At 42.9% G+C, this 12,077-nt stretch overlaps 1 protein-coding gene across 2 annotated transcripts; it reads right to left on the reverse strand.

Annotated features, from left to right (window-relative positions):
- Positions 1–1,672: 1,672 nt before the first annotated feature.
- On the reverse strand, positions 1,673–10,919 carry wdr41 (WD repeat domain 41). 2 transcript variants are annotated; one of them, XM_029745893.1, is made up of 14 exons: positions 10,723–10,919; positions 10,501–10,575; positions 10,127–10,242; positions 9,050–9,098; positions 8,712–8,840; positions 8,576–8,638; positions 5,390–5,501; positions 5,066–5,128; positions 4,840–4,944; positions 3,738–3,922; positions 3,458–3,579; positions 3,173–3,258; positions 2,313–2,446; positions 1,673–2,197 (listed from the first exon to the last, which is right to left on the reverse strand). In XM_029745893.1, exons 2-14 carry the CDS (start codon positions 10,546–10,548, stop codon positions 2,057–2,059), a joined length of 1,353 nt encoding a protein of 450 aa, XP_029601753.1. In that variant the 5' UTR covers positions 10,549–10,575; positions 10,723–10,919; the 3' UTR covers positions 1,673–2,056. The 2 variants fall into 2 exon arrangements, with proteins under 2 accessions (XP_029601753.1, XP_029601754.1); XM_029745894.1 differs by lacking the exons at positions 10,501–10,575; positions 10,723–10,919 and having other exon boundaries at positions 9,050–9,564.
- Between the last annotated feature and the right edge of the window lie 1,158 nt (positions 10,920–12,077).

Raw genomic sequence — 12,077 nt, forward strand, 5'->3', positions numbered from 1 at the left:
TTTGGTTTTCAACTCCGACTCTGCTATTAAAACAAGATTCAAAATGACATGATCATCCCCTTCCCATCACCTAAAACACATTACTGTGTAGTTGTCTCCCTCCATTGGTTGGCAGTGGGAAATACAGTTCCAATAATGTCCTTGTGCAGCTACATAGTAGACATACAAGACAGGCAGTCAATGGCATAGCCTGCTGGAAGTAGGGGTGCTGGTGAAAAAAACGGATTTAAAAAAATAAATAATTACAGAAGTAGTGCACTGGGCTTTACTCTATTATCAGACCGATATATAGCCATCTATAGCGCGTGCCCCCAAAAAACATTCTACGACCCCCCCCCCCCCCCCCCCCCCCAAACATCTTCCTGCAGCTATGGTCAGATGTGTTATGAATGGGTGGTAAGTTCTGAGTTCAAAGTGCTTGCGCATGTGTGCATGTGTGTAAATTCAACCAAGAGAAACTAAACTGGCGTACGTAGTTAACCGAAGGAACAGTGATCTTCTTCAAGGTGCCTTACTTTGCTCCTCTCCTCTGAAACAGTGTTCCTTCAGCTTCAAATGGTTTGTTTGGCTTCAAATGGTTTGTTTGGCTTCAAATTATTTGTTTGGCTTCATGTGGTTAATTTAGCTTCAAATGGTTTGTTTGGTTTCATGTGGTTTGTTTGGGTTAGTGAGCAGCTGAACAAAGCCACTAGACTGAGCCAGAGAAAGCCTATTTTACTTTAGAATTTTAACCTGGCTCATGTCTCACATTCCTCCACTCCTCATTCTCTGGTTGGTCAGAGTATCACAGTATATTAATGTCCCAAATGGCACCCTATTCCCCATATAGTGACAAATGAAGTGTGCTTTGTGGGGAACATGGTGTCATTTGAGACTGACCCTCGACAGGTGAATACTACAGGTATTATGGAGAGAACCGTGTGTTTGACAATGACTGTATGCTAGTTTCAGAACATGGTAAGACAAATGCCTTAAAACCTCTTCCCATTGCTCACTCTGTCAAGGCTCTGAGAGTTTCACTGATATACGACACTGGAAACTACCTAGCTACTGCTGACTTCAACAACCCACTATGTAGTGTCCCATGGACTGTTCTCCATTGAGCTTCATCTATTTTTATTAGAACAATGTTTTTATTGACTTTTGTTTGTTGTCCAGTGAGATGTGGTCAGATCTGATGTCACCCTCATGCTTCACCTCCTTTCCTCTCTTTTCCCCCCAAAACAAACTGTTTCTGCTGAGGTGAGAGCATGGCTGACATCTACTGTGATGTCATGTTAACCAGGCTCTGTCATTGGTCAGAGACTGGCATCAATGGATACGGAGAACGTGCCAATCCCTTTCCTTCAGAACAACCAATAGAAACTCCACAAGCGTTAATGTATACAAGCTCTATTTTTTAAAGTAATTATTCATTGTTTTGTCATTATTGGCCGTGAAAAGGCAACTGTAAAGTATAATGGTAATGTTTTATGTATTTTGGAAGGATTTTATGGTTTGAGGCTTGTTTATAAAGCTGTTCTGGTTGGATGCTCCAGAGTTGAGTGGATATGATTTCAGTCTTTTCTGTTCTCTGTCAGAGGACGTCTGATTTTGGTTATCTTTGTCAATACTTTTTAAATGTATTAGTGAGAAACAAACATTTTTAAAATATACATATCCTGCAATATGGTGTTTGTGACCAGTTGTACCTTTAATTTGTGACATTTTTAGGCTTTAAAAAACAAGCAATTGTGGGGTAAAAATAGTTCAAATAACCATACAGACATTTGGCAAATAAATGTGTGACCAACTTGAAGACAGGCATATATAAGAACATCAGATTAAAATTGAAGACTTGAAACACAGAATTTCACACGTTGTAAAATCACTAAACATGTTAAAGAAATCATCACATTGTACATATATATAGACATGAACCACAGAGACAGTGAAATAGCAACACCTAGGAACAAATACATTCCACCCCTCTTTAAAACCTTAACTTCCAGTAGAAAGTCTTCTGTAAAATCAGAAATAATTGTGTTAGTGACTGACAGGTGGTGGTGGGGGGGGGTCAGAGCCCTCCGTTCTCCTCCAGTTTCCTGAAGAGGGCGAGACTGCGGAGGTGAGACTCTCTCTCTCTGTTCTTCCATGCAATCAGCAGATGGTCTGTAGAACATGTTACCAGACCTTTCTCCCCAAAACTCACAAACATCTGGAGGAGACGCAAGCAAAAACACACAAATACACAGAAATTGTAACATGTATAAATAAATAGGATAGGATATTTTGTCTAAATGTTATCTGTTGATTATTACGTGACATCATACCTGCACGGCCCCTGAGTGTCCAATCAGGTCGCCCGTCAGTTCCAATGTTCTGAGACTGGGGAGTTCAAGAACCTTCTTCACCGGAGGCCCCACCTGCTTATTGGACCTGCCGAAAGTCCACATCCCAAAGAACCCTGGAGGATGGAGAGAGAGAGAGAAGAGAGGGACAGAGAGACATTTTAATAGAAAGCTGATGCTGTGACTTTTCAGATGGACTCGGCACCCAGACAGGTTTGGCACATGGACTCTATCAGCCACGACGTCATCACCACGAGACGTCAAGCAGTGGGCACAGCTCTGGGATGAGAAACATTCCACAACCATCCAATAAGACGTGACTGTAGACCGCCTGCCCCTAGGGGCTTGTCACATTTTTTCACATGAAAACATTTATCTTAATATGGACAATAAAAAGGCAATACAAATCCCAAAAGACCAAAATGATATTTTCCCTTCCTTATAAATTATAGTGGAAGTGCAAAAAGAAAAACCAACTCAGGAAATGTGATTTGGCTGAGTGTGTGTGTGTGTGTTCGCTGACTGATGGCAGTGCTTCAAGAAGGAGGCATCACACTGACAGACTCTGAGCTCTGAGCTGTGGTGAAGTGATGGATGAACAGAACGAGAGAGAGAGAGAAAATAAAGAGACAGAGAGAGGGAAAGAGAGAAAGGACCACAGCTCAGACTCAGAGGAGCGCTCCAATCCACTTCAAAGCCAAAGGCAGCTGTGTAGGATTAGTATAGACGCTAGCCTAGGCTAGTGACATCACTGCCATAGTCTGTCTAGCCAAGCCCTCCTCTGATCCCACCACTACACTGACTCCTATGGGTCTGTGTGTGTGTGTGTGTGTATGACTCACCTGCAGAGGCTGGTTCTGCAGGTAACAGGAGGTCCTGCATCTCCCAAATCCTCACACTGCCATCCTCGGAGCACGACATCAGCCCCCTGCAACACCACACAATATAAGAAATCTATAAAAACACTGCAGTGTGACACACATGTACCTTACAGAAGAGAACAACACAGGTAACGTGTGAAACCTGATAAAGACCATTATGTTTGATAACATTGTTGTGGCTGAGATAAAGAGCTTGGGAACAGCAAACAGTGGGTCTCTTAATAAGAGCAGGTGTGATTTGATTACCCATCAGGCAGCAGCATGGTGTGTAGTACATTGGAGTCGTGGGCTGTCTTCCTGTAGGCCACAACACTCTTAGTGATGACGCTGTACACGTACAGACCACTGCCCACTGCAGCCACCATCAGCTAGGGAGAAAGAGATGATAAAAGATTACATCATTCATTTGTAGTGTATTGAGACCTTGTGATAATGCACTTTAAATACCAGTTGACTTGACTTGATTAACAACACTGACTTTCACCCTAAAATAATCTCACCATGTCAAAACACTTTGGGTACTCACCTCTCCATCGGATGTCAGCTGTTGGATGGACATCTCACTGGGTTTCGGAGCGGCCAATCGGATCTCAGCCTGTGTGTCGGTCTGAGACTCCTCCCACAGGATGTGCTCATAGGCCATAATCGTCCAATCAACAGCGTCCCACAGGATCAACTCGCCAACATGGGACCCACTGGCAAACAGGCCATCTGAAAAGGAAGAGGTAGAGGAGGAGTAGTAGGAGGAAAAGGGGAAGGAGGAAGATACCATAGAGTTAGAATTTGTGAAGTAGAACCTCAGAAATTCAAATCCCAGACTGCCCGGTCAAGGTTTAGCTTCACTTTAAGTTAAACCAAGTCAACCTGAAATATACACAGAGTGTACAAAGCATTAAGGACACCTGCTCTTTCCAAGACATACTGTAGACTGACCAGGTGAATCCAGGTGAAAGCTATGATCCCTTATTGATGTCTCTTCAACAGTGTAGATGAAGGGGAGGAGACAGGTTAAAGTAGGATTTCTAAGCCTTGAGACATGGATTGTGTATGTGTGCCATTCAGAGGGTGAATGACCAAGACAAAATATTTAAGTGCCTTTGAACAGGGTATGGTGGTAGGTACCAAGAACACCACTTTGAGTGTGTCAAGAACTGCAGCGCTGCTGTATTTGTCACGCTCAACAGTTTCATGTGTGTATCAAGAATGGTCCTCCACCCAAAGGACATCCAGCCAACTTGACACAATTGTGGGAAGTTTTGGAGTCAAAATGGGCCAGCATCCCTGTGGAACACTTTTGACACTTTGTAGAGGTCATACCCCGATGAATTGAGGTTGTTCTGAAGGCAAGAGGGAGGGAGCGGGGTGCAACTCAATATTAGGAAGGTGTCCTTACTGTTTGGTCCACTCAGTTTATTTGACATCAGCAAAGTGCTCTCTCTATCAGACCTGCTAGGTCATATGCATATAACTTCTTTATTGAGGAAAATGTACTTACTACGACAGTGACACTTGGTTGTCTCACCTTGCTATCTTAAGATGATTGCACTAAGGGGCTCTGGGTGAGAGCATCTGCTTAATGACTAACATGTCAAAGGTAAATGTGAGATGATGAAGAGATAAAGGCTGACCATTGATGTTGATGAGAGCGTGGATGCTGTCCTGGTGGTCAGATAGACGTCTGACCTCTGCCACAGACAACTGGGACCCTGTGGACATGGTCAGCCTGAAAATCACTGCACAGAAGGAGGGAGAGGGTGTTTACCTTAGTTCAAAACAGATACATGGACAACGCAAAGGTTCATAAAGAATACAGGACTACAACCATGGTAATTAATGGTTACTAGGACTACTCACCTATCTCTTTGTCCATAGCTGCTGCTATACAGTTCTTAGGCAACTCCACCGTGGCACTGATTCCTTGAGACAACACAAGACTAACATTGAATCCCTTTATATATGAGATAAAAATACATGAATAAGCACAAACGACAGTAAGCCTTTTATCAAAAGGTGGTGCTAAATGGACAAGATCAGACAGTTCTCCCTTTCTTTAAAAATGTTTGCTCCCTTTTGTGGCAACTGAACCGTAATCCTGGTTTCTCTGTGTGTACCATGAGGGTAATGTGTGAATAGTGCATTATGAATGAATGTATCCTAACATGATCTCTGTGTTATTACCTGTGTCGTCGTGGTGCTGGCTCTGACACTGCAGCTGGAAGTCTCTGTTCCACACACACAACTCATTTCCTCCCGACACCCACACACACAACCGCTCCAACACCAGCAGACACTAACAGAGATAGAACAATAAGAGTACACACGTACCCACCCACCCACACATATATCTCCACCTAAACAATAGAATCACTTGGAGAAGGGTATCAGTCACTATCAACCTATGGAGACTAATTACCATTCTACCATTGTTGCATAAACCCCACCCCCAGCCACCTTTTACCTAAATAGCCCATCCAATCTACCTACCTCATCCCCATATTGTTTTTATTTTTTGCTCTTTTGCACACCAGTATCTCTACTTGCACATCATCATCTGCACATCTATCACTCCAGTGTTAATTTTCTAAATTGTAATTTCATCGCTACTATGGCCTATTTATTGCCTTACCTCCTCATGCCATTTGCACACACTGTATATAGACTTACTTTTTTCTATTGTGTTATTGACTGTACGCTTGTTTATGTGTAACTCTGTGTTGTTGTTTGTGTCGCACTGCTTTGCTTTATCTTGGCCAGGTCGCGGTTGTAAATGAGAACTTGTTCTCAACTGGCCTACCTGGTTAAATAAAGGTGAAATAAAATAAAAAATAAATTGAAAATATTTGAATTAATACTGGAGTTCACAGACATAAAAAAACATGCACAGTATGTCTAAATATAACCTGAACTGACTGTATATATAGAAACAGTATGCGAGATGGTGAAAACAGGTGAGGGAAATATATGGATGCACTGTTGCCCCTAGCAACCCCCTCCCAAATGAACATTTAAAGACGCACACTTCATGAACTTCTCTTGTTGAAAAATAATATCCCACATATAAATACAGCAATGTACACACTTAAGGGTACAAAAATATTTTTTTTAGCAAAATAGTGTTTTTTTTAGACAACTGCAAACATACAATTTTGGAGAACTCTTCCAATTTCCCTGCTCGGAAGAATTAATTCCATTAAAATGGTCTTCCTCCAGCAACTGCTTTACCTATTCCAGAACATCCCGGTATTCATACCTAAATCCTTTCATAAACAACTGGACTCATTTATCAATCCATTCATCTGGGATTATAAAACACACAGGAGTGGTGAAAACACCTCTGGAAGTCCAAGATGGAAGGATTGTCTACCCCAAATGTTATTATTTACTATTGGTCCGCTAACCTATGTGCTCTTATGTTTTGTCTGGATGACGCAGCTGGCTTAGTATGGAGCGTGAGGATAGCCGCCCTTTTTCTATTGACGCTGTGATTTTGTCCCGTCAATTTGGAGATGTCACTTTATGGCAACAATCCTATTATACATAGCAGTCTGTATCTGAAGCAAACTAAGTTCCATTTTGACCTTATACCAATATCATTCTGCTCCCTACTGCGAAGAATGCGTCCTTTGTCCCCTCTAACCTTGATAACACCTTTGAGCGATGGGGAGAGCTAGGGATCGATGCCATAGAGGATTTTTATATAGAAGGGACCTTTGCCTCCTTTGATTTGCTGAGGGAAACCTATAATCTTCCCAGAAGTCACTTTTTCAGATACCTACAGATTAGAGACTTTGTTAGAAAACATCTTCCTACATTTGGAAATGCTAAACCTTCCACGTTTGACGGATCCATGAAAATGTGTCCCACCTCAGACAAACTGGTATCTCGTCTATATGACGCTTTTCAATCTGTTAGCACACCTTCTACTGATGCCATTAAGGCAAAATGGGAGGAAGAACTAGGGACTGACATTTCTGTGGCAGACTGGGAAGATAGCTTGGAGTATATACACACCTGCTCCATTAACTCCAGACATCGTCTCATACAATTCAAGGTATTATACAGATTACACTATTCCAAAACCAAACTGCATAGGATATTTCCTGGTACCTCCCCTGTGTGATAAATGTCATGCTGCGGAGGGTACACTATTCCACTGCTGTGCCCTATGCTCTAACCTGCATGGTTATTGGTGTGGAATTTTTAGGATCCTCTCTGAGGTTCTGGAGACTTTAATTGACTCAGACCCGCTTCTGATCATCCTGGGAGTGTCAGAAACCCTAAACAGATTAACCAAGCCCCAAAAACAACTCATCTCTTAGTCACATTTCGGCAACAAAAAAATATTGTGTTGTTTTGGAAAAGGAAGGAATTTCCCTCTACCAAATTATGGGGGGTGGCATCTGACCTTTGCTTTCTGTTTACTTGTTCTGTATATCTTATTTTCTTCCTTGTATGTGTTCAATAAAATATATTTGAGCAACAAAACGTTAATCACTTTCTTTTGAAATGACCAGATATTTTAGACACTACATGTTAAAGGTAATTACATAAGACATTACGCGAGGCGGCGGGTAGCCTAGTGGTTAGAGCGTTGGACTAGTAACCGAAAGGTTGCAAGATCAAATCCCCGAGCTGACAAAGTAAAAATCTTTTGTTCTGCCCCTGAACAAGGCAGTTAACCCACTGTTCCTAGGCCGTAATTGAAAATAAGAATTTGTTCTTAACTGACTTGCCTAGTTAAATAAAGATAAAATAAAAAATGACTTTCATTGGGACTCGGTAACAAAGATAGCTTCTATCCCCAAGCCATAAGAGTGCTAAACAGCTAACAAAATGCCTGCACGGACTATCTCCATTGACCTTTCAATTTTTTTTGCACTTTCTCTATGTACATTCTAACACACTCACACACTTAATTTGCTCACACACACACTTATATGCAATCATCATATACACTGCTGCTAATCTGTTTATCATATATCCTGACCTGATGCCTAGTTAACTTACCCTTATACCAATCTACCTCTATCCATCCAGGATCCCTGCACATTGGAAATATGGTATTGGCACTGACCCTGGAACTGACCTTTTATATAGCTTGCTTACTTTTCATGTTCTTCTTATTTCTATTTATTGTGTGTTTTAGTTCTACTTGACTGTTTTATAGTACTACTAATATGTACTACTGCATTGTTGTGAAAGAGCAAGCAAGAAAGGCATTTCACTGTACTTGTGCACATGACAATAAAAACTTGAAACAGCACACAGCACTAGGTAACATATGGTAACGAGTTGCATTCTTTAAAGTGGAAACAGTTGGGTAAAATGAAGTGTTGCCAACAGATGAAAAGCAGATGAACATACCTTGACAGAGGACTGGAGGTCTGAGACGGTCTGAACCCTGTTGCCTGTTTCTGGGTCCCACAGCTGAACCACAACACTCAGGAAACACAACAACAGGGTTGTACGTGTCTGTGTGTGTGTGTGTGTGTAAGGATACACTGAGGGTGCGGTCCGAGGAAGCTGTGATGAGGGAGGTGTGTGTGTTCTCTCCACTGGTGTGTGTGTAGGCTGTCATGGCCGTTATCTGCTGGGAGTGACCCCTTAGTTCCAGCAGCCTCTCTCCTGTCTGAGAACACACACACACACACACACGACAATTCGTATTATTCAAAATATATTCACAACACTGCCACCTATTGGTGTTACTAAAACACTACTATCCTTTATTTTTGCTTTATCGTTTTAAATAATCTAACCAGTTATTGGTCAAAGCCGTTGGATGTTTATATGTTCCTACATCCCCCCTCGATCTCCCCTCCCAGACAAATGGCTCACCTCAACGTTCCACACCAACACCAGACCATCGTCTCCTGCAGACGCAAACCTGGGAAACAACAATGTCTACTTATGACATGACAAAACACTGGTCCTGCTTACAGTCCTGCTATTCACCTAAAAGCACAGCTAAAAACAAAAGCATGATGGTGATAATTACCTAATACTCTTCAGTTATAAATGAGAAAAAACATGTATCAACTCCAAATGACTGAACCAGAAGGATGTGTTTCAGTGAAACAGTGTAAGCTACTGTCCACAATATCCACCAACTCCCCTGGGATCTTAAAAACACCTGTCCTCAGGCTTAGCTCCTTCCCCTGACCTCTGACCCCTACCCATCTACAACCAACCTACAGGATGAGAGGATCAGAAAGAGTAAAGGATGAGATAGAAGAAAGAAGAGAAAAGGAACTGTCTTCCAGCAAACGAGGGCTGGAAAAGGATACATTTTGGGACTTGAAAAGCAATCTGGTGAGAATGTTCCGGCCCCTGCCCTCGGGCTGCTGGCCTGTCTGGAGAGGACGAGGCCCAGAGGAGGGGGTCATTACTGGGGTAGACGAGGCGTGAAGCTCTGCCGGACCCACCCAACTCACACACACACACACACACACACACACACACACACACACACACACACACACCCCGCTCAGATCAGCTAGAAAGCACTTATGAGACCACTTATGCAAACCCACTGTACCATAGTAGCACGCAGCATGCTTCCACCAAGCAATGCATTACCTGTGAAGGCTGTTAACTATGTATTCAGCGGTCAGTGGGGGGTGGAAGAGCAGGTGGGGTAGCAGGTGTGTAGGAGGCAGGGGTTAAGAAAAGGGGTAAACTATAGAGTAACCGCACACATACAGTATAAAATACACACAACCCAGTAAAGATTTGTTGAGGAGAAGATCAAACACACACACAGTCCAGCAGTGGTGATGATTAAGCTCTTGTCACGCTCTGTAAGTTTGCTTTGGAGAGGATCTGCTGTCAATCACACTGAGAGATAGAGTCCAGCAGATGGTAGAGAGCAGAGGCAGAGAGGCAGAGAGAGAGAGAGAGAAGAGAGGTGCTTACCTGAAGTCATCAATCTGCACCAGAAATCGAACAATGTCAAAATGTCCTTTTAGCACCTGCAGTTCAGTGAACCAGTTTTTTGGCTGTTCCTCCCCAATGAATAGCACAGGGTTTTTCTGCACACATAAGGGATAAAAATGAGACGAGGAGAGACAGCAGGTTGAAAAGCCACTCAGTGAATTCAATCACATAAGAGAAGGTAAGTTATAGTGAGAAAAGCGTGGAAAGGGTCGAGAAAATGAATGATGTATATCTCTGCACAAATGATTGTAATAATTATGGCCAGTACAAGACCACATTTGCTTAGAGATACCGTAGAGAATGGTTGTTAACTATAGCATTAACATCACACAAAACAGTTAGCCAGCTATTACCTCCACAGAGCCCTGTGCTTCCCGGCCACCGAGTATCCATCGCAGCATGACTGGCTAATGGCTATGCAGGAGATTCTGATGACAAGGAGAAGACATGTCAGAAGTTGCACCATGGCACAATATGCAATTGCTGTTGTTGATGACAAACAGCTGACCCCTGCGTGTAAACAATTCTGACAAGCTAATTCAGGTTAGCAAGCAGAGAATGTGATTATATCTTGCCTTAACAATCATTTGGCGTGAGACGTTCCCAGATCACGGTCGTCTTGACGCCTTTAAAATAGCTGTCGGGGATATCTCGTTGTTATTTAGTAGGGAAATCTGCCACTTGAGATCCAGCTGGCAAACCAAGACCCGTGAAATTTGACATGAAACTGTCAAGCTGAGCTTTCGCAACAAAACATTCATGTGACAGTAGCTAACTACGGAAGCGCAGAATGGACACATTAATGAAAACGTGAAAAACGGAAACGCAACTTCGCAAAGACCTGTCGACAAACTGATATTATTGTTCTGCCTGTTCCTTTTCCTTATTACGGACAGGGCTCTGTGGAGGTAATAGCTGGCTAACTGTTTTGTGTGATGTTAATGCTATAGTTAACAACCATTCTCTACGGTATCTCTAAGCAAATGTGGTCTTGTACTGGCCATAATTATTACAATCATTTGTGCAGAGATATACATCATTCATTTTCTCGACCCTTTCCACGCTGTAAAATAATCGATATGGGAGGAATTTAAAAAATGAAATAACATTTTATAACATGTATATGCACCAGATAGCGAGTCTGTTTGTTACCTTGTAGTTACACATTCATCTGTGACAACTAGATGGCAGTGTACAACAACTGGAAGCTCTGGAGAGAAGCACATCCTTCAGTGGAAACAGATACTGAAAGCGTTGGGGAATTATGGCTGAACCAACATGTTTGCCTTGCTATTTACTCATGCAGTGTTTAGACAGGTAAATCTGTCTTGAAATAGAAAACACAGAATGTGTTTATTCATCTCATTCAAAATATTGTGCCTCTCTGGACATTGAACTAAAACAACACTGTCAAAGACTGCACTATTAGACTCTTATTATTTTCTCTGTGATAGTGTTTATGTGACTCAGTAATATTTGTAGATTACCATAGCATGACAACCACTGGCCCAAATCTCCCCCTGGCCCTCTCCTCCCCGTCTACCCTCTATCTCCCTCTTTATACGCTCTCTACCTTCCCCCTCTCCCTCTTTCCTCATCTCTCCCTCTGTGACTGCTGGCTCTGCTGTGTCTACCTCCCCCTCTCCCTATCTACCTCCCCCTCTCCCTGTCTACCTCCCCCCTCTCCCTGTCTACCTCCCCCTCTCCCTATCTACCTCCCCCTCTCCCTATCTACCTCCCCCTCTCCCTGTCTACCTCCCCCTCTCCCTATCTACCTCCCCCTCTCCCCTTCTACCTCCCCCTCTCCCTATCTACCTCCCCCTCTCCCTATCTACCTCCCCCTCTCCCTGTCTACCTCTCCCTCTCCCTGTCTACCTCCCCTTCTCCCTATCTACCTCCCCCTCTCCCTGTCTATCTCCCCCTCTCCCTA

The sequence above is a fragment of the Salmo trutta genome, unplaced genomic scaffold (assembly GCF_901001165.1).
Source record: "Salmo trutta unplaced genomic scaffold, fSalTru1.1, whole genome shotgun sequence".
Classification (NCBI taxonomy): domain Eukaryota; kingdom Metazoa; phylum Chordata; class Actinopteri; order Salmoniformes; family Salmonidae; genus Salmo; species Salmo trutta.

What these genes read in the sequence shown, in the direction of transcription:
- wdr41 (XM_029745893.1), bottom strand. Translation starts at nt 10,548, where the DNA reads ATGCTGCGATGGATACTCGGTGGCCGGGAAGCACAGGGCTCTGTGGAG. An exon ending in AAGCACAGGGCTCTGTGGAG is followed by an intron (nt 10,243 to 10,500) that starts GTAATAGCTGGC and finishes TTATGTGTGCAG; the next exon opens with AAAAACCCTGTGCTATTCAT. An exon ending in TGTTGGTGTGGAACGTTGAG is followed by an intron (nt 8,841 to 9,049) that starts GTGAGCCATTTG and finishes GTGTGTTCTCAG; the next exon opens with ACAGGAGAGAGGCTGCTGGA.